The 27,857-nt window shown below is 31.7% G+C and overlaps 2 protein-coding genes across 2 annotated transcripts; one reads left to right on the top strand and one right to left on the bottom strand.

Moving 5' to 3' along the window:
- The first annotated feature begins 18,094 nt into the window (after positions 1-18,094).
- LOC129807362 (endoplasmic reticulum resident protein 44) lies at positions 18,095-26,555 on the top strand. The gene is made up of 4 exons (XM_055856579.1): positions 18,095-18,257; positions 18,394-18,469; positions 18,550-19,302; positions 26,031-26,555. The coding sequence occupies exons 1-4, from the start codon at positions 18,210-18,212 to the stop codon at positions 26,375-26,377; spliced, it is 1,224 nt and encodes a 407-aa protein (XP_055712554.1). The 5' UTR covers positions 18,095-18,209; the 3' UTR covers positions 26,378-26,555.
- Positions 26,544-27,370, bottom strand: LOC129807367 (phospholipase A2 inhibitor NAI). The gene is made up of 3 exons (XM_055856587.1): positions 27,213-27,370; positions 26,816-27,114; positions 26,544-26,753 (listed from the first exon to the last, which is right to left on the bottom strand). The coding sequence occupies exons 1-3, from the start codon at positions 27,268-27,270 to the stop codon at positions 26,676-26,678; spliced, it is 435 nt and encodes a 144-aa protein (XP_055712562.1). The 5' UTR covers positions 27,271-27,370; the 3' UTR covers positions 26,544-26,675.
- Between the last annotated feature and the right edge of the window lie 487 nt (positions 27,371-27,857).

A 27,857-nucleotide genomic window follows, 5' to 3' on the forward strand; every position in this document is an offset into this window, starting at 1 on the left:
TCCCAATGTCTAATTCTATGCGTGTATAATTTTACACCGGTTTTCTCTACCAATTTCACGAAGACTTTTTTCAAAACTGAAACTATAACCCTCCCGTACCATATTCTTACGCTAAATCGTAATAATGAAGATTATGCAGGACATAACCTAAAAAACGGTATAAAAATTCTTTTTAGTTTGAAATAGATTTTACATTTACATCAGGAATTAATTTAAGTCATGTAATTCTAGAGTAGCACTGTAAATTTTTATTATTATTACAAATTAAAATAAGGCTCAATGGATTTTATTCTTTTGCTTTCCCATGAGATAAATTTGAAACTTTTTTTTAAGGTTTTGTTAAGCCTAACCCCAAAAATGTCTCTAAATTCTTTATGTTAAGAAATTTTCTAAACTGATGCAGTATAGAGGAGTTCTCTATCAGTAGATTTCTTGATTTCTTTCACAAATCTCGCTAATAGATTAAAATATTGTTTGGTTAGAATATGATATTTTTCAAATTTCAAAACGTCCCATAGCTTTTTGAAGGTTATGTTCAACGTAACCTCAAATTGTCAATTAATTTTCAAACTCACAAATAATAAACTCAACACAGAATAAAAGAATATTCACAACAAATACTATAGTGTAAAATTTCCTTCTATTTTAAATGTGTCAAACCTTTAACCTCAAAAACTAGATTATTTAAAAAAAATTAAGAGGTATTTAATATTTATTTAATTATAAAATTAAAACGATTCTAAAGCATTGTAGATTGTGAAAAATTGTGAATTGTGAATTTTTATAATAACCTTAATTTAAAAAATTCCTCTATAAGGTAAAGTACCCTTACTCGACCGGGTTCCTCTATTCGACCGGTGGGTCAATTTTTTAATATTTGATGGTGAATTTCATTTATTTCTATGAATTTGTCACTGATTCATATTATTTAAAGAATAATTGACCTATTAATGTTAGATCATATACAAAATATTATAGCAAATATAATTAAATTGAATAAATAAATCTACCGGTCGAATAGAGGAACCGGTCGAATAAAGGGTACTTTACCTTATATGTTTAATTTAAACATTTTATCAGCTAAATAATGATTTTTAGGGGTTAAGTTTCTATACTCATCAATTTTTTTTGGAGTAGAAAGAGGCAACGTTAGATTAAGATTGATGAAGATTGAAAACCAAAGTGAGGTTAGATTTTATCATAACCTCATATAATTCCCATAAATATTTTCAAAATTACAATTTTCCGTACATATTTTATTAAGTTTTCATTTTTCAAGAGGACCAATATTTGTGTTATTGGAAATTTACAAACCTTTAACACGGAAATATATCGTTTTCGTACGCTTAATACATATTTGTCACATAACCTCAAAATCATAAAATATTTTAAGGTTATTAATTGAGTGAATTGCCTATTTGATGAACAATTCGAAAGCTTCTCCAGTGCTGAGAAGCCCCTTGGATATTAGCATGATGTCCTTTCAGGAGCGGTAGCATGTGAAATGTGATCTTGTACCACGACGACTGACCACTTTTGAACTCTCTTTGGGCTTTGTCAGAGAAATTTCTCCGCATAAAGATGTTCTTCTTGAATTTCCTGTGCCATGAGCAAAAGGAGTCAAAGGAATAAGATATCGGCTGATGGTTCATTGATTTATTGCCTTTGGAAGCAAACAGTTTTTTTTTCTCATATTGAAGGGATGGCAATTTCAGATGTTAATTTGCGTGCATGTGGCCAACCGAAGCTTCTGAAATTTCAAAGGACTCTTCCCAGAACAAGAAATTTTGAGGAATTTCTCTAACAGCCTTTAATAAATAATATATTATTAATATTGATTTGAGGGTTAAACATTGAGTTCCAAAAATAGTAGTTAATTTCATTTTCCATTTACATGAAATTGATGAGCATGGGGAGTTTATTTTTGGAAATATACACTGAATATTTATTCAATTCAAACACATTAGCTAAAGATAAATCGTGTATAATTTTAGTATTTACGTGACAGATGATTGAAGTGCCACTAATAAAGTACTAGAACACTTAACTCAATTAACATTATAAAGTTTATTTTTTTAAATTTATTGTCAATGTACTCAGTTTATAAGTAACGTGAATCATAAGGACATTCTATATTTAAATTTTAAATAAGTATAATAAACAAAAATGTTCTTTATCCGGTCATAAATTAAAAAAAAAAGAACCGATCAAACATTTTATGACTTAAATAGTTTAAGTAATAAAACATGTTAAAACATTTAGCACATGCATGTACTAAATGAACAAAGAAGAGTAAGTGCCATTCTTATCATGCGATGAATTAAAAATAAAAAAAAAACTTCACATAAGACGTATAACATCTTTGTTTATGACCGTCTAGAATTTTTTTACTCATAACATTATAACATTTCATAAAATAAATGCCCGTACTAAATTAAAAATAAATAAATCTAAAGTCGTTTTTGGTGCTAAATACTAGAAAATCTAAATAATAATATTTTCCTTAAAGTGTCAAAACTTTTTACTACATGACTGTGCACAGTCATGTACTAAACAAGGCTGTTTAGTACATGACTGTGCTAAAACTATGATTCTTTTAATATTTTTCTAACCATTCCTTTAATATCAGTGCTGTATTGAGGATTAATCTTAATTTTTGTACTAAAACTCAGCCATGTACTACTTAACATTTGTTTACTCTTTTCAAATCAATAAATCTATTGGATCTTGAAAAGAAATTCTTCATGAGCGATGGTCCTTGAACTTATCGATATCTAAAGAATCTTTCTCACCCACTTCCTGATCAAAATTATTATTAAATTTCTGTTGTGATACCCAGAATTTTTTTGGTGCGGCTGAAAAAAAATGAAAGAGCTATGCCCTATGTTCTCTGGGTCAATCCATCCAGACCATTCCTGGTGGGAGCGCATGGAAGGCAGCATGAAGACATGGTGAATGATTTATGATCCCCATACGGTGTCATATATTGTAATTTACACTCTACGTGTTCTATATGCTGTTGATGTTCTTTCTATCGCGCGCCCGATTGATTGTTATGACACGCCATCGGCCTCACAATATCATTTCTGGTTCATCCGCGGGGTCATCTCTGTGTGAATCCCAATGGTATGCTGTTAACATGTGGAAATGGCTCTCGCGCATAAAGGTGTGCCCATGAGACCCATTCATTGAGGATTAGGTGGTCTGGCTCTTTTTTTTATTCTCCGGCATAGGAGTACTTTAGGGGGTGGTGAGGTGGAGCCAGAAGAGGGGGCCCCCATGAATGACAAGCGTAAAGTGTGGCGCGAAAAGAATCAACAAATGAAAAATCATTCAGCATTTCACGATCATTGATTCTCCATTTACACGACTCGTCGACCCCATAGAGAATTTCTGCAAGAAATCTTATGGAATTCCTAAGAAAAATTCCATTTTTTCAAAAATGCAGTTTTTGGGCTCTTAAATTAAATGTTAAATGCTAAAAAATAGCGACTAATTAAAAAAAAACTTTTTGTTTTAACGACTATACAGTGATAATCTGACGATCCGAGGTACACTGCCGATTGCTGGTGCTTTTCCCTTATGTTAAATGTAAATCTTAATAAAGCTGTTGGTTTTCGTAAGTTAAAATCTTGCAAAAGACATCAGAAAAGCATATTGCTTAAAGAAAATGCTGGAAAATAGATCAAAAATTAAAAAAAAAATGAAGAAAATGCTCCTTATAGCCTTAAATGTTTTTTTTTTAAATATATATTGAAAAATATATTGATATATTGTAAAAATATATCAACCTTTCTAAATGTTAATTTTACACCTTATTAAGGGTAAAATTAACATGAAAAAGGATACCTTTAACCCCTAATACACCTTAAAAGGGTAAAATTTACACCGATTTTGGATCAATACTGCAGGGTCAAATTAACATTTCCGGAATGTTATTTTAAGTTTTTCGGGTTTCTCTCAGTGTTGACACTGTCAATTAAAGTCAAACTTACGTTGTTTGAAGAAGACATTGTCAATTCTTGAAAGCGGATTTGTCCATTTTATTGGAATCTTGTCATAACTTTTCAACGATAATTCAAGGATTTTTGGCACATTCAGGCAGTATGTTTAATGTATGAACAAGATCAGAAAAGACTATTGGATTATTTGTGAAGCGAATAAATTTTCCCGGAGATGCCAAGAAATTGAATAGCGGAAATACTTCACATTATTGATATACCAGTCGTCCTTTTCCGCCCTTTTATACACAGTTTTTGCTCATTTTGTTAGATTTGGCTCCTAGGTCTAAGTGCCAATTAGCATTGGATATGCTAGGATACACCTGCGACTTAAGCCGAGAGATGGCTTAACGTATTTATAGTTGAATATAGTATTACATTCTGATTAGTTTCCCACTAAGCCACCCTTCGGCTTATACCGTAAGTCAGTCAAGCGCATAATGTGCTAAGGCAAAAATCTATCTTAAATTTTAGAAACTAGCTTTTTTTTAATATAAGTAATAAAAAAATAAATAGGAATATTTACCGAGTTGTAATGGATTCACCTATTATTTCTATACTTTTTGAACATTCTCGGTTAATTTCAGTTTGAAATATTGAAAATTACAGTTATTGGATTTTAGTACTAATTTTTTATTTAAAATTTTAGGACTAATAATAATAAAATCGTCCTAAAATTTTAATTTTAAAAATTTTCAAAAAGTTACTTGACTCATTGTGTGCTCATTGAGAATTTAAAGCTGCCACTTGTTTGTTTATTTATTTATCATAGTACAAATTTCTTAAGAATTGGTATACTTATAAATATTTTAAGCAACTACTATTTCAAATGGTCCTCTGAGAAACTCCATAGGAAATACACAGGACAATATTGGTGATTTTCCATGGACATTTCCTCACTACTAGAACTCGAGGACGATTGCCCCATGGGGTAGAATCTCATCAATGTCATCTCTGCGGGGGAACTTTTTGGTCTCATCCGCGTGCATTTAACACCAAAAAGTGTTAAATTCAATTGAAGCCTCAATGTAGATCTTGTCTCACCTGATATGGTGCCTTATGGGACCACAGAGGTGGTTAAATCCCAAAAAAAAAATACATGACGAGACAAAATATTGTTCAATTCTTTTTTTCTATCCATCCACCTTCTATTTCGTCTATTCTACATCCATTAGAAATTATTTATCATTTTTGCCTGTCAAAATAGTCATCTCTAACAATGATACTTGTATCGCCCAAAATGTAAAAAATTAATTATTCACACATTTTTATTCATTGAAGAAAACGTTAAACTCTTCAATGATGATTCTCCGGATGATGCCAACAGCCTGCGACAAAGCAATACACCCAAAAGAAAAAAAGAAAGGCAAAATAATTTTTTATGCTCGAGTGGGAAAAGTGTCAATTTCCAGGGAAATTAATATGCCATTTGAAACCCAATTGAATTTTCTAATATTGACCAATTCCTGGAAAGAAAGAAAGTCCTTCGCAACGGATGATTTATTAAGGAAATTTAATGAGATTTAAATGAAGCATCAGTTGCATATGCTTCAGATATTGTTTTCCAGAAAGAGAAGCTTCTGATATCTGATATTTTGCGAAGAAAGAGTAAATGAAGAATTGGGAATTATTACATTAACAAGCTGTTGTATTCACGAAAGTTTTAATATTCCAATTCTATGGTAAAGAGATTTAAAATTTAGTACAGAACTGTACTAAATAATTCATAACTATGGCATTGCTTATTTGTACATATATAGTAATTAATAAAATATTCATTGCAATTTATATTGTTATTTTTTTTAATTTACAGAAAAATTCCTCAAAGTGGGAAACTTAAAATTAGCACAGAATTCCACTAAAAGAATGAACCTGTAAAAAATGTCATATAAAAAGGTAAGAAAGATCCAATATTTTACACTCGTATTAAATTTAGGATAAAATATATTCCTTTTATTTTTTGATTTAAAAAAGAAGTTCAAAATTCTGCACAGACATGTACTAAACTAATACGGTAAGAAAATGTGAAATTTGTAAGTAAAAAAAATCAAAAATACCCCATTTTACATTTCGAAACTATATAACATATATTTTAAATGTTCTAAGAATATAGCTGTTTATTCTAAATGTCAAGATGGTACAGAACTGTACTAAACGGACTTGTGAAAAATTGTATATAAGATATTTTTATTGCATACTCGACAGATTCAAAATTCATTACAGAACTTAACTAAACTCATTTGGTAAGAAATTGCCAAATGCATGAATTAAAAAAAATGATTTCAAAATTAGTACAGAACTGCTCTAAATAATCTTTTAATAATCCAGTACTAGTAGTGATCGTTGTAGTAATTCAAAAATTTTATACTAAAATAAACTAAAGCTACTTTTTTTATTTTCCTAATCAAGAAGTTCAAAAATTGGCACAGGAGTGTACTAAACCCATTCGGCAAGTACTTGCGAAATTTATAAATTAAAAATGACAGAAAAGTAACACTTTTCACATTTCTTGCTTTTAGGAATTTAACAAATATTGTAAATCTTCTATGAAGGTAAAAGCCGTTAGTTGAGGATTTTAAAATTAGTACAGAACTGCTCTAAATGAACTTGTAAAAGGATCCCATAAAAGAAAATAAGAAACATCCTATGTTTTATATTAGTATAAAATTTAAGTATAAACTAATTTCCAATTAGCTTATAATAAAAAAAAATGAAAAATTTAGCACAGTAGGATAAAGTGATACAAGTTGGACATAGTGTTACAAGTTGAATAATGTGCCGGTATAAGTTGGACATTGCTTTTTTCTTGATAAATACAGTACAAAATTTGTTTTTAAGCACAAGGAACCAAATTATAAAACTAAAGCATTAAAAATATACAAATAAAAATGAAGTACTAAATTTATCAAGAAAAAAAAACCCAGTCCAACTTGTACCATTGTCCAAATTGTACCATTTTACTCTACTGTACTAAACCATTTTGGTAAGTAATCGCGAAATTTATAAGTTAAACATGATAGAGAAGTCTTATTATTATTAAAATTTTAGTGCTATTTAACAAATATTTCAAATGTACTAAAAAAATGAGTTGGTTGAGGGGGTTGGAGGGTTTAAAAATTTAACTACAATTCTACATTTTCAAATCAATAATATCAGAAAGGCCTGATACAATTCAGGCTAATAGGATAGTGTTCCACTATTAGTAGGTCCACTTAGTTAGTACATTGCCCTGCCTTAATTACGCCCACCGTATGTAAATGTTTTAGTGCATTAACTGCTCCAGTATCTCAATTGCACAATTTTAAGAATTGCACAATCAAAGCGTTTGAAGTAAAACTTCTCTTAAAACTTTTAAAATAATAATATTAAAATAAATAATACCAATTTATTTAAAGTCGCTTAAAGTGGGGCTTGACAATGATACTACAACCCTATTTGTACTAAATTTCACATTTAATCTAGGAAAATTGGCTTAAAGGGTCCAAAGGAAACTTTCTTCGTGGTACGTGAGTTCAAGGTATGATCATCATATCAACCGGCATCCTATTAAAAATTAATTGTTAAATGAAATACTTGAATATGTTCTATTTACAAGTTATTACTGGTCTTTATAAATGTTGGATAATTTTTTAGTACAAGATCGACTATAAATTAAAAATGAGTGAAAAAAAATAATTAACCATCTTATCATAAGATTCTTTTGCAAACTTCGTGATGTAAAAGATTGTATATATTAATTCTGCAAAAATTATTATAATAAAACAATTTCGACCTCAAAAATCGGTTGATAAAGTGCCTGGATTTCTTTTAATTTCTTTCAATTATTCAAATTCAAAATTAAGAGCCATTCAGTTGCTTCTTTTAATTATTTTCAACATTCTTAAAATGCATGTATCGTCAATATCTCTATTAAGTAATATAAATTCTTCACAAAACCTCCCTAAAATTGCAATTTCAGGATCAATTGTAACTCCTTAATCATCTGTGATCTTTTTTGTGTTTAATTTGTGGGTGAAACTTGGGTGTAAACCGACAATCTCACGCCAAGAGAGAACCCAAAATCACGATTTTACAATTGTTCCCTTTTCATCTGTGGTCTCCACGTCAGTAGCATCCTTCAGGACTCGGTTACTATTGTCAGCCCACAGTTCCCACTGAATTTTATTGTGGCTTTTCGTCCTGGTCACAATGAAAAATGTACACAAAAGGCGATGTCGTAACGAATTCAGCAACAAACAGCACAATGTGAGCCTTCTTTGACTGGTTGTCCTGTCCAAAGTCCTGAAAGTGTCTAGATAAATAAAATTTTGCACCCATCTATTGAGGGAGAGTGTCTTCTTCAATTCAGAAGATGGTCACAGGGATTGATTGAAGGAATCATACGATTGTCTGTGAAGTAAAATTGCCGTCAATTTTTTTTTTACTTCTTTGCGGGATTGTGAAGGAGAACAATTAGGATATGGAATGGTGAAGAATGAAAAGGTGGAATCTTCAGTGCAAATCGAGGAAATTACAACAAAAGAGAAGAAACCGACAACTACCTGTTGTCTTTTATCGATGTTTCAGGTAAAATCCAATAGATTTTTGCTGCAATCACGAAAAGAAACTTTTGCTGTATCCTTTGAACTGAGGTCTTTGATTCATTTTTCCCTTTGGTACACTGAGAAGAAACAGTTGCAAAAATTAACAATTTTCGTCATGTTAAAGTGACTTACATTTTGAAAATATTTTTTTTATTTAAGGATATTTTCTTTAAATGCTAGAATAGCTCATCTTTATGGTATATAACGATAATATGAGAAAGCCAAAGATTTAAAACAACTCTAAAACAGAGTTAAATTAACTCAATTGGCATCGATTGAACAGTTACTTTTTCATTTGAAATTTTATCTCTGCTGAAATATATCGCTTCTTGGAAATTACAAGGGGCCTACTAATTTTCGGTCATTTTTCAGAAGACAGCATGAAAGATTCAACTTTGTGTAAATAAGTAATCTCAATTTAATGACTGAACAAAAACAATTTATTTATTTTCTATTTGTATGAGCACTACTATAAACAATGAAATTTTTATATTTTTACCTTTCAAAATATGTTTTTTAATGAGTTAGCTCCTTATCGTTCTAAATGATGTGCAATTTTTGTTGAAATTAGAATGACAAGGGATCAACTTGCTTGAGTTATTCCCCTATTTCTCAAAAATTTGAACGATGAATATATTTTGTGCCCCTTTACTTCAAACAAAATTATGCAAGTAATCAAAAAGATTAAAATTAAAAAAAAAAAACTTTTCTAATAACGAAATTTAATGACTTATATCATCTGAAAATTTATTAAATTGTCTTTCTACGTGCATTAGAATCTCAAAATCGCAAAAAAGTGAGTTGACCCCTTGTAATTTTCAAGGAGCGATATGCTTGAATGTTTTCAATTTAATAATATACTTTAGTCGAGATGATTTTCGTTTGGCAAAATTCATATGGATGTCAAACAGAAATGTGCTTAAGAATGTTTCGGAAAGACACGTAATCCATTATGCAAGTGTCTAGCAATTAAGGACCTCAAGCTCAAAACAAAAATAAAAAATGTGAAGTAAATTAAAACAATTATAATAAAAAGAAACAGACATTAATAAATAAACAGGAGAATAAAATTTAATATTTGTTCGATGTGGATTTGTTATGTCGTAAAGAGTAATTTTAACTCTCCTTTTAATGCATATTTTAGGTTAAAAATGTAAATGTTAGTCTACTCTTCAAAGTGAATGGTTATGCTTTTTCAGATTTTCGAATTTTAATCAATTAAAGGGGAGTCTGAATTACAAAGTCAAAAAATCTATTTTCCTTTATTGCTTAAATCGATAAATAAACTATCCGAAAATATTACCTAAAAATTCAGAAATAAATTCCAATTTTTTCGAAGATATAGAATAATGCCGGCTTCACACTGGAGATTTAGCCCAGTACCCGAAAGTCTCAAAAATATAAATAACAAACAATTTTATTGATTTTTCAAAATTTAATGGATTCCCTGAATGCATTTAATATCCAATCCTAAACAATAATTTTCTAAAAGATCGTTCCTGAAGTAATTAGAGGAGTTTAGCCAGATGGTTAAGCCTTAGGTCTGAATTGGATTAAGGGTTGGACTAAGGGTGATTTGGAATCACGTCAATTTTGGAACTTTGAGATTTCCTTACATTTTTAGATGGCAAAAGAAAAACACAACGAAAATATGTTCTCGAATGTAAAGTCGTGTATTTCTTCGTGGTTTTCCTTTTCTCTTTGACCATCTGAAATAATCAGAAAATCTCAACATTCCAGAATAGACATGATTCCGAATTACCCAATCTTACCCTAGGGACGAAAGAAAGGAGCGCAGAGTAGATTTGTAAGCGCTCAGACAAATATCGAAAACTTTAAATTAGAAAAGTTTTTCCTCGGTTTTCTCAAATTCTCTTTTATACGATTTTATCATTTGGATAACAAAAAAATAATGAAGATTGAAGATAACAAAAAAAATTATTGACTGAATAAAAAGAAAATAGGCTTAATCTTTTTAGTATTAAATTCTATTTTAGTAAAACAAAACTAAGTCAATTTTTCAAAACCTATTTTTTTATTTTTTGCATCATTTTAAAGTCAAAATTTTGTCCAAAACTTGTATTTTTTAAACTCAAAAAAAGTTACTATTTCACGATTTTTTCGAGTTTTCTAAGTAATATAATTATGAAGTAAACTTATGAAAATTGAAATTTTTTCAGAGTTTTTTTTTATTAGACAAGACTTACGGGCTAAATATTTCCAGCCAATTAAGGATTGCTGTAATGAAGTTCTCCGCCATGTTATAATTTTTTTTTTGAAAAAAAAATTAGTAACAATTTTTTCGCCTTCTAATTCAGGAAACCTCCTTAAAAAAATTAAGTAAAAAAATAAGTTCTTTGAGACAAATAAGAATTTTGATTTAGAATAAATAAAATATATAATTATGTCAGTTTTTCATAATATTTTTTTCAATTCATATAGGGTAAGTGTGCCAAATTTCGGCACAGTTGCATGCAAGCGCCAAAGTCTCAAGTTTGAAATGTAATATATTTAATAGAAATTGACTTTTTCATTCCTTCTACTTAAGGAGTGTTGCTTAGAACCTTGTAGACAGTTTATCGTCTTTATTTACTTTAAAATCACTCTTAATGCATTTTTAAATGAATAAAAATGTAGACATAGCTTGGTGCCCTATTTCGGCCACCTTCATTCTCATAGTTCCTTGCCCTTCGGGAATTCTTCCAATGTCTTTTTTACGTCATCTCGTTTGTCGAAGCTACATTTTTTTGTTATTCTTTTGTATTGTATAATCTCTGGAGAAAACTAAAAATTCATGAAAATTCGAGGAACAAAAAAGGTGGCCGGAATTGCAAGCTGGTCGGAACTGCAAGCTGGTCGGAATTTGGCACACTTACCCTATTTCTCTTCAATTAATGCTTGGTTGCGGATGCCGCCGACCTAGTACGACCGATCTAATCATCTAATCAGATAAACGGCAGAAACCACTGAATCACAGATCGTTTGCAAAGATTATGCTAAGATCTTATTTTGCGGTAAACTACTCAAAGTACCTATAGGTTAGGTTCATCTGAAACCATAAAACAAATATTTTCCGTTAGCACAAGACCTAAAATCGTACTGTAAGTAAGGATTTAAAAAACAAAAATTACAAGAATTTGAGAGAAAGAGGTTTTTTCAAGAAATTAGCGTTATCAACGTAATTTACATTACGTTTTCCTTGTAAAATAAACTATGATCATAAAAAAATGATTTCAAAAATTTACTTAAAATTTTCTGAAATTTCAAATGAAAATTTCAGGAAATATAAGTTATACTTTTATATGATTAAGAGTTCAAATTAAATAATTTTGTAATATTTAAAAATAAATTAAAGAAAATGTGTTGTTTTTTAATATTCGTAACCCACGTAATCTCTTAATTCAATATGATTAAATGCACCACGTATATTTATTTATCTAGGAGATATGTGTGAAATTTCGGCAGATTGTATACAAACACCATTGTTATAAATCTTGAAGCGTTATATTTTCAATACTATTTGATACTTTTTGTTACTTTCTTTTCAGGAGTGTTGATCAGAATCTTGTAAAGTTTTTGTAGAGTCGTTGATTTCTCTAAAATAATTCTTAATATATTTAAAAATAAATTAAAAAAATATAAACATTGTTTTATGTCAAATATCGGATAGTAAGTTTCTCAAAGTTTCTTGTCCTTCCATAAGCCTTCCAAGACATTTTCCATATCGTTCCAACAAGCTAAGCTTTTCTTTATTTTTGGGATTGTATATTGTCTAAAGAAAAAAAATAAAAAATAATAAATTTTTATATAATTAATTTATATAATTAATAAATAGAAAGTGTCCGATATTGCAAGCTGTCCAAAATTTGGCACAATTTCCCTATATTAAAAAAAAAAACGAAGAAGAAAAGATTACTCCGAAAAAATTGTTATTTTAACAAATTTTCTCTCACAGTGTGCAGAACAAAAGCAAGAAAAGGTAAAGGACAGCAGGAAAAATGATGGGAAAATTAGCGAAATTTGATCATGAAACATCCTTTTTCGTTGATCACGCAATCGAGGACATTTGATCTTCGTCTGCAAGGTGTTTAAGAGGATCACCTTGATCACGATCGCTCCCACGCTGAGTCCTATCCTAATCTTCCTCCAATCTCCAGCATCCGACAACTTGCGACACGATCTTTTTGCCAAAATAAGAAGAGCAAAAAAAACTTGCCAACAAAATCGGTCACTCACCAAGGGATCATGTAAACTTTTCATCACTTTGCTACAGTTTTTTTTTACATAAAGCATTTCTTCAGTCCCGAATTTCTACTCATTTGTCATCCAAGAGGCTGCTTTCCATGGGTTATTTATTGGGCGCAATAAGGCAGGGGGAAGAGCAAAAAGTGGTTAAAAAACCATCTCATTCTTCATTTCATACACTGCCCTGCAAACACGAAGAAGATACAATATTTCGGTACTTAGTGAAGCACCCAAAAAAAAAGACTAGGGAGACGAATTGTGCCTCATCTTTCATAAAATGTTCTGTTAACTAAAAAAAATCTTCCCAAAAACATACTTATTTGCCTCTTCTGTCTCCCTAATGGTTTGCCCATAAACTTTTATTGCAATAATTTGCATACATTCTCCCAAAAGAGGTTCTTCTTTGGCGCACGAATTACTTGTCTTGTACGGAGGATTGTTTAGTGTGGTTTCCTTGCTTCACAGGATGTCACATTTTTAGACAAAAGGACGCAGGGGCAGGGTACAAGAGGAATATAATACACAGTTTACATAGAAAGGCTCAATGAAAATTTTCAAGGATTTTCTGGGTGGTAATTCCAATAAAGAAAAATGTTCTTTTGTGTGTTTAAAAATTAAATATAAATTAAAGTTTTTAGTAGATTTTATATATGCTTGATAGCGTGGTAAAGCCACTAAAAAGACTTTTCCATGAAGAAAATTGCAGAAAATAGATCAAAAATTGAATGTAAAAAGGGAAGAGCACCAGCGATCGGCAGTGTTCCTTGGATTGTCAGATTATTACCATATTGTTGCATCAATTTAAATGAATTTTTAAATATTATTAGCTACTTTTTATCATTTAATTATCACAATTATCACACAAAAATACTAAATAGTATTTTGAGGCTTATATTTTCAACTAAATATCGAGCATGTCTCTTCTTAACATTCCGATCCGGGGTACTCTTTCCCTAACAAATCACAAAAACTTTTTGAAAACTTTCTTTTTTAATAAAATACTAACCATATTTTGATTATTTTAGCGAGATTCGAAAAGGTCTAGAAATTCCTTTAAAGCTTTTCTAACACGAAATTGGTAAGTAGGGGAAACTGGGGCACCACCAAACACGGGGTACCACCAAACACTGCGATTTTTTATTCGGATATTGGATATCAGAGGATAAGACCGATAGGAATATATAGGCACTATAGGGATGCTTGTTCACTGAAGGGATCATCGAGATAGTCCAAGTAGTTTAGAAATAAAAATTAGTGTTTGGTGGTACCCTGTGTTTGGTGATGTCCCAGTTTCCCCTATATATAGCTTTCTTTGAAAAAAAAAATAATCAAAAACTTCTCCAAAGTGCTCTCAAAAGCCTTTTTGAAAATATTAGAAATTAAATTTTGTAGAATGCTTTTAAAACAAATAGTATAAATCGTTTTTTAATCCAAAATGAATTATTTGGAGCTTTTAAAAAAGTTTAACGAAAGACATTTCAGAACAGTAAAAGCGTCTTGAGTGAAAATATTCTTAAAGTCAGCTAATAATGTTCTTTTGAATTTTTTTTGGCAGCGTGGGAAAACGCGATGTGAGTTGTTCGGCTCTTATTCTCAAAATTTGATATGACAGCTCAGAAAAAATATAAAAAATGTCCCCACCGTTTCATATGAAATTCCCTAGGAAAATATAAAGAATGTCACCCATTCCCCAGGTGAAAATTCCTTTTCTCGTACCCAGTGAATTCTTTGGGAGGTCATAAAGGATAGCTGCAAAGATACCCTAGGTACAGTTCCCATCCTTGGGGGAACATTTCACATAGATTTCTGAAAGTAATCTTTATAATATTTCCGGAAAACTGTAAGATCTTCCAGTGATATAGCCGGGGAGGGTCATTGAATTTTTCCCGCTTTTTCAAGGAAATTTCCTATAGATTTCCTGAAGAAATCTCGAAAAGACAACCGGAAAACTGGGGAATTTTTCCAAGGGATATTCCTAGGAGACGTTGGTGAACTTCTTCCCACTTTACTAGGCAAAATTCCCATAGATTTTCTAGAAAAATCTTAGTAAAATTCCTGAAAAACTGAGGGAATTGTTACATGGATATACCCGGAAAATCCTGAATTATCCCCATGTGCATCTCAAAATTTTCCCAAAAAATTTAGTTCAAATGTAGGAAAAATGAGGGACTTTTCCCAAGTAAATCTCCAGGAAAGGCTTCTGAATTTTACCCACTTCCATTTGGAACTTTCCTTAGATATCCCTGGCAATTCCAAGCGTAAATTTATTTTAATTTTTTTAGTATCATTTTTCTGTTGTTTTAATTTTCTTTTTTATTTTCTTACAATTATTTTTTTATTTCATTTTCACTTATCTTACAATTTACCTTTTTTCCATTTCTAATTCTAATTCCCTATACGCGAGAGCCTCTGGGCTTCCTTGAGATATGCTACTGATTTTTCCCAGTCTATGTGGAGATATTCCCTATACTTCTTTCTAAACTCTTTGCTTGAAATATTATATCCATATTACTCTTCGATGTTCTTATCGACCGCTCAGAATAAGAAACGAATAAGTCGCAGTAGGCAAATTTTGCAGAAGTACGATTTGAAGGTGAGATTTTACATGCAGAGTATAAGATTTTTGAGATTTAAAATCTCTATAACTTTGAAAATAATTATCTTTCAAGTGTTCAGAATTGAAATTTCTAATTATTTTGCAAAACATTTCATTTATTTTTAATGGAAAAGTTAAAAATGAATTTAATTAGATAATTGAAATTTTCCGAAAAATTGAAACCCTAATCTGCTAGAAAAATGTAAAAAGAGGGAAAGTTGTCAAAAAGTAGTACGCAGCCTAATTTTGTGAGAGGAGATAAGGAAAAGAAAATTGTGAAGTGGAAAAGAAAAAGGTGAATAATTTTGAATAAGGAAAAGGATAGTGAGGAGTTTGTGGTAAGGGAAAGGAAAAAGGACATTTGTGGAAAATAAAGAATTGGTGGTGGAAAGAAAAATACGCAGTTTTACTCAGCAAATCGTCAAGTCGTCAAGGTCGAAAAGGTCATCCCAAGATCGCGGAAGAAAACAACTGGAAAAGCGCGCTTTCGATCCGGATATCGCACCATAGAGAACTAATCGAAGTCTCCTTCTATTTTTAGGTTTGTGGTTTGAGAAGATCTCTGTGAGCTGAGGACAAAGTCCAATTCATTTACTAATTTCAATCTTCAACTATATTTTAGGTTTGTAACCTCTACAACCTCAACAAGACACTTCCGGACTTCCGGACAATCAACTCATTTATTAAAATTGTGTCTTCAATTATATTTTAGGTAATTTACCCTACATTCAAGTATAATATTCACAGGGAGAATAGAGGGTGTAAAGGAGTATCCAAAAAGCGAATAAAACGAATTTTGTAAAAAATCGGCTTGTTCGACTTATATTCTGACTAGTTGATATAAACTTCTTCCAAGAAAAGCATCTTGACTGAAGTATATCCTTAAATGCAAATTAATTTCATATGGATTTCTCTGAGAAATCCTATTGAATTTTCCATGTCTCTGTTGGGAATTTACTACGCATTTTCCCAACATTTTCTCTACAAAATTTTACTACCTTCACGAGAGTATTCGATGTTCTATATGATTTTCTCCAAATAAAGAGATCTCGACTGAAGTATATCATTAAGTGAAAATTAATTGAGAATTTTCTATGAATCTTCCCAGACTTTTATCTACAAATTTTACTATTTTCACTTGAATATTTGATGTTCTATATGATTTTTTTTTAATAAAAACATCTCTACTGAAGTATATTCTTAAGTGAAAAATATTTTCTATGAATTTACCCATTAAATTAAATAAATTTTCCATAGACAAGCTAGTGAATCTTTCATACTTCCTCCATAGGAAATTTCCTAAAGATTTCCCCAAGAAATCTTGAGGTTATGGTTTATGGCCAATTTCGTCCATTTCGACTGCCGAGAACAGTTTACTCGACGCGATTCTTTACCCCCAAAATTCATCTCACAATCGAAGCAACCGAGTTGCAAGCACCCCGAGTTGCACGCGTTTCGAGGTCACCTGTAAAGAATCTCAGCTACCATAAGCTTATCTGGGCTTATCACTGGTTTTGAAAATCACCAAAACCATAACCAATATACAAATTAATTGACTTGTTTCTGGTTAAAAATTAAAAAGCAATCTTTTTGCGTCCTTTGCGCAAAATAGTTAAGATAAATCGTCAGTTAAATCAGCATTTGTCGTAACTTCCTTTTGACAACTTTTCAGGAGACGAAATTTTCATTTCAATATTCTTTTTCTTAAAAATGAGCCCCAAATGCGATACTTTTAAGTCAAAATAATAAAAGTGGCACTAATAAACTGTAAGTTAACTCGAGAAAATCTTTATAAAATGATTTAAAAGCTGAGATATTGAGATATATGTTCGATGAAACACAATAAGATTTTATCGTAACTTCCATCGTTTATAAAGCCGTAACTTTCAATGTATGGAGATCTTGGAAGTTACGACAAATTTCAAAAATGCATTATATCAATTTTAATAACTCTAGTGTCAATAAGTGCCTTTATTTCACTAAATTAGTCAATTAAACTCTTATCCCTGTCCCTAAAAGTTTATTTCATAAGTTTCCCCTTTATTTCATAAGTTTTATTGAATAATATTGTGCGCCACGTCGCTTGTTTTGTTTTGAATTAATGATAGATGTGTAGGGATTTTTTCTCACTTTTTTTCTCGCAAATATTGAATTAAAATGATTTCATTTTACACTATTCGCACTGTCTTTCGATATTTGGAAGAGTTTGTAAACGTTTTGTTGAGAAATATTGCAATTTTACTGTAAATTACAAGCCACGCAAGTAAGTATAAGAAGTTACGGCAAATGCTGATTAGAGAAAATTTTGTATGGAAATTTGTCGTAACCTCCCCAAAAATGGAAGTTACGGCAAATTCTGATAAATTTTTCTTAATTAAGGGCACTTACGATAATTTTTGTTTAAAATAATTTTTATTAGGCTTATAAAAGTTTGTTTTCACAAGTGCGTTAAATAAACAAAATTACGCTGATTTCAAATATGTATATATCTCAAAATCGCAAAAATGAAGTTACGATAAATGCTGATTTAACTGACGAAATGTTACTTGGGATTTATTTATTCCACTTCTCTTAATTCAAAAAATATTAAGAGACAGAGCGAGGGAAAATTAAGAGAAATATTTGGCGGTTAAGAGATTTTCAGCTGCCATGCCAGGAGCGAATGAACCTAACCAAACTTTTGGCACTGGCAGTGGAGTCGTCAGTCAGAGTCAGTGAAAAGTTAATCCATTTGTTTGATTTGCACTTAGAGAACCTGTATTTAGTGTAAATTTAGGTAAAATTATGAGTGAAATCCACAGAAGGACACTTTTTCTCCTCCAAAGCGTGTTGGTGAGTGAAATTTGGGTGGGACTTTTTGTGAAATTCCGAATGTTTTGCCCGCTGTTTACTTTTTTGCCTGATTTTTCGGGGGATTGGGGAGTATTCAATGCCACGACATCAGCAGGATGTTCTTGTATTCTTCCAGGTGCTGTGGCTCAATGTGCAGCCAGCTGAGAGTGGAGCTGTCCAGCTCAAGAGTGATAATCTCGATATGACCCTAGGTAAGTCCGGTGGATTTCACGTGACACTTCCGCGGGGAAAGTAAATAAATTTGTATTTTTCCGGGGATTTTATTTTGCAGCGTCAAATGAATTAGTTTTTATCAACTTCTACGCTGAATGGTGTCGATTTAGTAACATTCTGCAGCCCATCTTTGATGAGGCTGCAGATGAGGTGCACAAGCAATTCCCGGACGCCGGGAAGGTTGTGATGGGGAAGGTGGACTGTGATAAGGAAAATAGCGTGGCGACACGCTTCCACATCACCAAGTACCCCACGCTCAAGGTCATCCGGAATGGGCAACCGATGAAGCGTGAGTATCGTGGACAGCGTTCCGTCGAAGCTTTCACCGAATTCATCCGGAAGCAGATGGAGGATCCCATCAAAGAGTTTAAGACACTCAAAGATCTTGAGCATCTGGACTCGAAGAAGCGCATTATCATTGGTTACTTCGACCGGAGGGACATGCCTGAGTACAATATCTTCCGGCGCGTAGCCACAAACATGAAGGAAGATTGTCAGTTCCACGTGGGCTTTGGTGATTCCGTGGCTCAGATGCATCCCCCCGGGAACCCAATTGTGGTCTTCCGACCCGATGTGGCAGTTTCTAATGAGAACGACGAGACATACACCGGAAAGATGAACAGCTTCGACGAGATGAACATTTGGGTCCAGGAGAAATGCGTTCCCCTCGTCCGGGAGATCACATTTGAGAATGCCGAGGAATTGACTGAGGAAGGTCTGCCCTTCCTCATTCTCTTCCACGCCACCGATGACACCGACATCATCAAAGACTTCAAGACGATCGTGGAGACGCAACTGATCTCAGAGAAACGTAAGTGAAATCTCTCTATTTTGCATAAAAATGTCTCCATTCCCAAGAGGTTTCTCAATCCAAGTGAAAGTGCCCATCCCAAGACAAATTGCTCAATGAAGAAAACTTTCTTTTAAAAATATCGTGAGAAAATATTGATAAAGTTTCCTCATTTCTTTTTTTTTTGTTTCGTTGCCCACGAAGAGAAATACGACACTTGTTTAAAATTTATTGGTCAGCTAAAGCTCAAGATAATTGATAAGAGATTATGTAGTATTTTTTTATAGCGCGATTAATTACGTTTCTGGATTAATTATTGATGACGAATTAGGGAGAAATTGATAAGAAAAGAACTTTTAAGTGATTTCAATTGATTCGGTGAATTATTTAAATGAAAATTTATCGTGACTTGGGCTTTTGATAATTAAATAATTATTGCTACAGCTTCAAAGCTCTTCAAAAAAAAAAAGTATCATTGATAAGTCACGTTAGAAAATATTAAGGATCTTTTTGAAGAAAATGTGATTTAAAAAAAACAACTGCATAATACTGAGCAAAATTTAGTAAAAAAAAAATATTTTTATGTGTAGAAGATCAATTTCGATTAGGGAAGAGATCGATTATGCCTGGTAAAAAATCAATTTCAGATTGTCAGTATAATTATACTTTTTATAAAATTGTTTTAATATTGACCAAAATTGAATTTGTTTTTTGATCAAAATTTGTTTTTACTGTTTAAAATTTGATTTTTTTTAACGCAGTAAAATTGTTTTTTGTTGATTTATGGCGCTGGCACACCTTTTCAATTGAGTGAAATTCAGTCGATTGAAATTTTACCTCTTAGTCTTTCAAATTCAAATCAGATAAAACTGCCCCATTTCTGTCAAATGACATTTAAAATTGAAATTGAAAATGAAATTGAAATTTCAATTTTCATTTGACAGAAAGAGACACATATATCTTATTTCGCTTTGAAAGAGTAAGAGGTAAAATTTCAATCGATTGAATTTCACTAAATTGAAAAGGTGTGCCAGCGCCATTAGAATTGATTTTTACTGGCCAAAGCTTAATTTTTTTAACAGAGTAAAGTTGAATTATTTAAGTGAGGAAAAATTGAATTTTTACTCACCGAAATTGAATATTTTTTCTGACTAAAATGAGATTTTTGACTGACCGAAATTTTGCATTTTACTCACCAAATATTGATTTTTAACAACAGAGCAAAATCGATTTTTTTAACTGATCAAAATTTGATTTCTTTAACAAATCAAAATAGAATTTTTTAAATGACCAAATTTGATTTTTTAATAATCAAAAATTGATGATTTTGAACGAAACAAAATTAAAATTTCTAACAGAGAAAATTTTGATTTTTTACAGGCCAAAATTTGATTTTTTTTAACAAGACAAAATCGCATTTATTAACTGACTAAAAATCGATTTTTTCACAGAGTAAAATCGATTTTTTTTCTGACCAAAATTACATTTTTAACAGATCAAAATCTAATTTTTAAACTGACAAAAATTTGATTTTTTTAACATACCAAAATCGAATTTATTAACTGATCAAAAATTGTTTCTTTTACTGACCAATATTCATTTTTTTTTTCACAGAGAAAAATCGATTTTTTAACTGAAGAAATTTTTTTTCCGACCAAAATTATATTTTTTTAACTGATAAAATCTAATTTTTTAACTGACCAAAATTTGATTTTTTATCATACTAAAATCGAATTTATAAACTGACCAAAAATTGGTGTTTTTCTGACCAAAATTTGACTTTTTAACAAACCAATATCGCATTTATTAACTGACTAAAAATTATTCTTTCACTGACCAATATTCAATGTTTTTTTCACAGAGCAAAATCGATTTTTTTAACTGAACAAAATTTGATTTCTTAACAGACTAAAATCGAATTTATTAACTGAAATAACTGACCAAAATTTGATCTTTTTCCTGAGTGAAATTTAATATTCTTAAGTGACCAACTATTTTTCTGATCAAAAATTAGCTTTTAACTTGTTTTTGTTTTACTGACTTTACTGATCAAATTTAACTTTTTTACTAACGAAAATTTGACTTTTTTCTGACCATTTTTTACTAGATAAAATTGAATTTTTTACTGATCAAATTCGACTTCACTGCTGATCAAATTGATTTTTCTACTAATTAAGATTACAGTTTTATTTCTAAAACCTAATTTTTTACCGGTTCTTTTATAAAGTATTTGGCTGACCACAAATGTTTTTCAAACTCAAAAAATTGAAAGTTAATAAAAATGAAGAAAAATAAATTATTAAAACATAATTTGAAGTGGAATTACCAATTACAAATACCTTTAAAACAGAATAAATGTTTCCTTTTCAGAAAGAATTCTTCTTCTTTGAATACTTGTTATTTTAAACAATTTCTGCTACGACAATTGCTTACCGAAGACGCCAGATTTAAATGATAAAATTACGCTCAAGAATTAGTTTTTTTTATATTTTCATATCTCAAATTAAAATTTTCTTACTTCAGTTAATAAAATGTCCCCTGAAAAAATATTCACAGGAAATTACAATACTACTTAATAGAAGCGACACGCCTCCTTTTAAGTATTTAATTTGTTTCTGAGTAATTTTCTTCAAAATTTTGCACACAAATGTTGATAAAGCTGCTTTCTTGATTTTTTTTGTTTTCTTGTCGCTAAACAAATTTTCAAGGAAATCAGTCATAGTAAAAACTATTCGTCACTGTCTCAAAGCGATAAGAAACTTTTATTTCAAGGGGTTCATCAATTTCAAAATAAAGTCTAGACGTTCCAAAAATGCAATTAACACATTCTCTAATTCTTCACAATGTACAGTTCATGGAAAAATTATTCTTTAGCAGTATATAATTCTTTTATATTTGCAATGACAGATGTAATATTTGCATTCAGATTTTCTGCATGATTTCCTCTTTTTTTTAAGGTTAATTCAATAAGTGTTAAGTTATGTTGAGTTTGACTTTAAAAAATTAAACTTTTGACGTCGCATTAGCTAATTTTGCTAATCTACTCTGACGAAATTTGTGCAACAAAACTGCCTAAATTAGGAGAATTTTGAAGAAGTTTGAATACACTCAGTCCCGGCATTATGCCCTTCGGGATTATGCACATACGATTATGCAAATTTGCCTACTTTTGGGAGTCAATTTGTGACATCATTTTTGAAATACGCCTGAATGTATACTATCTTGCGACGCGGAATATTTGAAAACATTGTGCTTCTTTTGCAGAATGAAAGTTTAATTTCTTTTATTACGATAAAAGTTCTAAATATTCTAACAATTTATTGAAGAACTCTGGCCAAAAAACTACTGTAAAAAAGCCCCTGCAGGTATGCAACGTTTCTCGATGCATAATGCAATATCGCGCGTTTTTTTTTACATCAATACGCTATCTGAGCAAACTTATTTTGACGTTTATTCGGTTTCAACGGATCTTGCACACCTTTGATTTAAATAATAAATAATAATAGTCACCATTTTTAATTAGAAAAAAGGGTTATCTTTTTTACAATGGTAAATAGAAAATATAAATAAATGAAAAATATAAAGCAAAATGTAAAAATACGAAGCAAAATTAATAAAGAAAGAGGGATAAGAATGTTGAGCGACAACAACTGAGAATAAATTCAGCTGCCTCAATATTGTTTTTTATTTTATTGCAGAATTTCAGTGGCGTCGTGGCGTTTAGAGAAAATTTTATCACTTTAATTTAACCAAGGCAGAAGAAACAAATCTGTTCGTATATTTTAATTTTTGTTTAATAATCATACTCTAATAAGAACAAAATATTCTGGAGTTTTTTTATTTTGTTTAGAAAATTCGGTTAGATCAAACATAACCTCAAAATCATTAAGAAATTTGTTTGCCAATTAAGATAATTACAAGGACAATTTTATTGAAAATAAATAAGCCGTGCTTCCTCGTGAGCCTCGAGACTCTCTGTAGGGAGTTCAAAGATATTCCCAGTCTGGAATTGTTCGCTAAATTTTTAATTTTTTGCACGAACTCAAAGATAGAGTAGTCTAATATAATCAGCATTTTTTTCAACTTGTCACCATTCTCGAGCTTAAACGGTCAAAGATATTGACTTTCTGTCTTCGTTGGCCTCCCCCTAAAATTTATCAATAGATGTTTTTTTTAATTTTTCCTCCCACACTGCTCCAGCCTCTTCAAAAGACTCTTTTTGGCTTTAAAATGGATTCTAGCTTGTTTAATAAATTTTGGTTGGATGTTGTATAGCAAGTCCAAGTGAATATTTCGTCCAGAGGTGTGGAAGAACCGTTTGAAACCGAACAAAAACGTCAAATGAAACTTGTACGTCAATGTCAAAACGCTACTTGACTAAATTTATTTTGACGTTTATTCGGTATCAACGGTTCTTGAACGCCTCTGATTTCGTCCATAAACAGCTATGACCGAAAAGCATTTCGGTATCGAATTCGAAGATCAAGGTTAAACCATATTAAATGGCCTATTTCTCAACTGATTTGCCTTAATTAGAATTTTTTGAAAGGCCTTAAAATTGCCAAACCGACGCCATCGGTTTCAATCGGTAAAAACTTGGATCATTTACCGGTAAATGATTAACCTTTCTCGAATTTACTCTTTTTTCGTCGTTTTTGCCCGTTACTCATGCCAAAACATCCGGAAGTGAGCATTCCTTGATCAATTTTCGACTTCGTAATGCTTTTATATTTTATGAATCAATTATAATCAGTTTTAGGGTGAATGGTGGAAATCGAGACAGTTAAGAAAAAAATCAATTTCAAATGCATTTTTAAACTGAATAAATGATTATTTTTTTACCATTTTTTTGTATCATGGGATTCTTCGACAAATATTTTAACAGAATCTTAACAGTTGTTATTAAATATTGCAACTGAATAATCGGAAAATTCACGGAAATTAAAAAATAACACATTTTGAAAAGATGGACAAAATTTTGGAAAATTGGACAAAAACTTTTGGAAAGTTGGACATAGTGATATTAATGACAAAATATCATGCAAAATATGTAGAAAATCTAATGTTGAGGGTTTTCTCTGTATACTTGCACATTTGATGGTTATCCTAATCCCTCCTTTATGCCCGGCTAACAGTTGAGGAACGCTAATTACCAAGAACTTCTTGGACGCCCAACCAAAAAGAGGTTCTGTAAATTTCACAGACGCCTCGCGTTGTCCAGCAGTTATAGCTTTAAAGCGCATGCAACTTCTTAGCAGATTTGGATACCTCATCCGGCCAGGTCCTTTTCTACTTGCTTTGGGAGTTCTGTAGAGCCTATTTGTCTTTCTCCAGGAGTTTTTGCGATATTTACGATCCATTCTGTCAGAAAAAGTGGTCTTCGGAATCTGGAAATCTTTGCAGCCTTTTCCAGGAGATTTTCTCCTTATCAGCTGCTAATTGTTGTTGCAACTATTTCTCCGGATACTTAAGGATCTTTGTCTTCCTTGTGAACATGATTTCACTGCACAAAATCACCAAATTCATTCACAAAATCAACTTGTCCAAGATTTCTTAAAACTTGTTTTGAAAGCAACACGAAATTAAATCATTTTTCTCTCCTTTTTAAATATCATATTTCACAAATATTTTTTATTCACCTTTTAAATGGATGTATGTCCTTCAATTTTCACTGCAGACTCAACAATATTTCACAAATTATGCCGAAAAATCAAACAAAATACAGTGCCCGCTTTCTAATCCGAATGATTGGGAGACAATCTGACAGAAGTCCGCTTCGTAATCCGGATGGATTTTTTGAATTTGTCAACGTCTCGAAAATATAATACAAGGTTTTTTTTCTAGAATTAGAATAAAATTTTTAAAGAAGCTTAAAAAGACATAATTAGAGAATTCTATGCTATTATACTTCATTTATTAAACAAAAACATCACAGGATAATTCATTTTCATCGCTGAATACTCGTGCATACATAACCTCAAAATGATTTAAAAATGTAACCGTCGATAACTCGTCTGGATTACGGCAATCCGGATTAGAGAGCGGGAACCGTACTTTTATATTTTCCTAGCAACTTCCATAAGAAACAGAGAAAATGGCAACTACCGTGTCAAGGTTATGAATATCACGCATGCAATACATTTTTTTTAAAAATTCTTCTTGCAAGTCACCCTTTGATTGTTTTATAAGGATTTTTGCATCTTTCCAAACTGTCTCGCTTTAGGCAAATGACACTACTTGATCAATTAATCGTTAGCGAAGCAGTATTGCAGCCAAAAGCCGTGCGAAAAAACAATTCATAGAGAGCTTTTTTTCGTGAATTCGAGCATTCCGCAAAGCTGGGACGCGTTGCCATCTCCTTTACTTTCAAATTTAATATCCTCATATTTTTTTCTTTTCTCACTATTTTTTTTATTTTAATAATTCTTAAATTTGTCTTTTTTCTATTTCGTTAGAAATTGTTATACATTATTAATTAAATTTAAGAAAAGTGAGGTTTTGTTGATCAAAAATTACACTGCATTTAAAAATAAATAAATATGTAATTGTTTTTTTTTTCTTTTAATTTTTGTAGAGTGTAGACAAATAAAATCTAATTTTCTATTTCTTACGTTTTTGTAACACAAATAAAAAATATTTAGAATATTACCTTACGTCATTTGTTGATGCAAGCGACGAAATGCGTATTTTTTTCATTTTGCAGAGAAAAATGGCAAAAATTCTCATTCTGTAATTTCTTTTTCAATCAGAAAATGTCAACTTCTTGGTGGCCGATGGAAAACGCTTTGCCCATCCTCTGCATCACCTGGGAAAGTCCCAATCTGATCTCCCGTTGATTGCCATCGATTCATTCCGGCACATGTATCTCTTTGACAATGTGAAGGACATGTACATTCCGGGGAAACTGAAGGAATTCCTCAATGATCTCTACAGCGGAAAGCTCCACCGAGAGTTCCACTATGGCCCGGAGAAGGATACCACGCCGGAAATTACGTCAAATGACATCAACAAGAAGTCCACGCAGCCTCCGGAGTCGACATTCAAGAAACTGGCACCGTCTAAGAACCGATACACACTCCTCCGAGATGAGCTGTAAATCCCTCCGGATAGCCCCCAATCCCTCCCTTCAAGCCCCTTTGAGTTTTTCCTTAGCTTCCTCCCTCGGGAAGCGCCCCCAAAATCCGTGAATTTGAGACAGTATGAGTGCGTGGAAGAAAATGGGTAATTTGTAATTGAATAAAGAGAGAGAGAGAAGAGGTTAATTTAAATCGAAATCGAGTGTTTTTTTATTTTATAAAATACAATTTAAAAAATCGTGGACGGACTACTAGATGCTTATCACCTAATTTGGAAGGAAAATATCTGAGATTGTGATGGATTATTTTCTATGGCTTCTACGTGAGTCTCCTGATCAGGACAACAGCTCCGAGGATCAGGACAGCCAGCGGAGCTCGAAGATCATTCGCTGCACTCTGCAAAAGGGAAGAAAAATTGAGCAAAAGCACTTTCCGGAAGCCTATTTCTTCCTCCTCACAATTATAAAATAGTTGCATCTGTCTCCTTGGCAACACTCTGAGCAGGACCAATCCTCGTACCAAATGTGAGTGCAGTAGGGCATGTAGCGGGAGCGGATCTTCTGGCAGATCTCCTTGGTGGAGCATCTCTTGGAGACGTAATACTGCTTCAGGGCTCCCTGGGACCAATAAGGCATGCTGCCCCATCGGATCTCCGTGAGACAGACATCCTCACCAGGTTCACAGGTCTTTATGGTCTTCAGGCACTTCTCCGTGTTGGCGGATTGATTAGCACAGACGTAGCATTCCAGGGCGGAGCCTCAAAAAAACAAATTGAAAGGTTATGTTTGCTTTCGAATGACTTCCCACCGCGATTTCTCGCATTTGCACCAAACTTTTTCGACATTTTCCACTTACAGCTACTGCAGAAGGCCGCAAACAAGACACAATAAGCGACAAATTTCATAAAATCCATCGCAAATAGGGTGAAAATAGGGAAAAACTTTCAAGGAAAATACCAAAACAATCACCACACCCTACTCCGAAGAAACTTTCCGGAATTCCAACCCGGCAGCCAATTCGTAACTTACACTTATACGATTTTGATATTTATTTGTAAGAAAATTAGAATTTTTCTAAATTTTATTAAAATAAATAATTCAATAAAAGTATTGTCGAAAATAGGAAAATATATGTCCTTACATTTTTTCAAACTATTTTTTTCTATTTAACTAAGTAATTAAATATATTCAACCACAAATTAATTTACATTAGGTTTCTATTGTTTGAATTCGGTGTAATTCACTAGTAGACACAGTTAAGACACAGTAGACACAGTGCGGCTTAAGCTTAAGCCGAAAGAACGGCTATAATCAAAATAATAATCACTACATTTCCATCAATATCTTATTAATCCGTCTCTCGGCTTAAGTCGTAATTCTGTCTAGAGCATTAATGTATCTTAATCTAAATCGGTCATAGTTAAAATTGATGCAGAACTGGATCCAGGAAAGAGAGGATTTTTAAGAAACTTAAAATCTTATTTTTTGCATTAAAATAAAA

Source organism: Phlebotomus papatasi, chromosome 3 (genome assembly GCF_024763615.1).
Source record: "Phlebotomus papatasi isolate M1 chromosome 3, Ppap_2.1, whole genome shotgun sequence".
Lineage (NCBI taxonomy): Eukaryota > Metazoa > Arthropoda > Insecta > Diptera > Psychodidae > Phlebotomus > Phlebotomus papatasi.

Excerpts from the sequence above, each read along its gene's own strand:
- LOC129807367 (XM_055856587.1), bottom strand. The coding sequence starts at position 27,270 with ATGGATTTTATGAAATTTGTCGCTTATTGTGTCTTGTTTGCGGCCTTC. Across the intron at positions 27,115-27,212 it reads TGCGGCCTTCTGCAGTAGCT|GCTCCGCCCTGGAATGCTAC; the intron begins GTAAGTGGAAAA and ends TGTTTTTTTGAG. Across the intron at positions 26,754-26,815 it reads GATGCAACTATTTTATAATT|AGTGCAGCGAATGATCTTCG; the intron begins GTGAGGAGGAAG and ends TCCCTTTTGCAG.
- LOC129807362 (XM_055856579.1), top strand. The coding sequence starts at position 18,210 with ATGAGTGAAATCCACAGAAGGACACTTTTTCTCCTCCAAAGCGTGTTG. Across the intron at positions 18,258-18,393 it reads TTCTCCTCCAAAGCGTGTTG|GTGCTGTGGCTCAATGTGCA; the intron begins GTGAGTGAAATT and ends GTATTCTTCCAG. Across the intron at positions 19,303-26,030 it reads GCAACTGATCTCAGAGAAAC|AAAATGTCAACTTCTTGGTG; the intron begins GTAAGTGAAATC and ends TTTTTCAATCAG.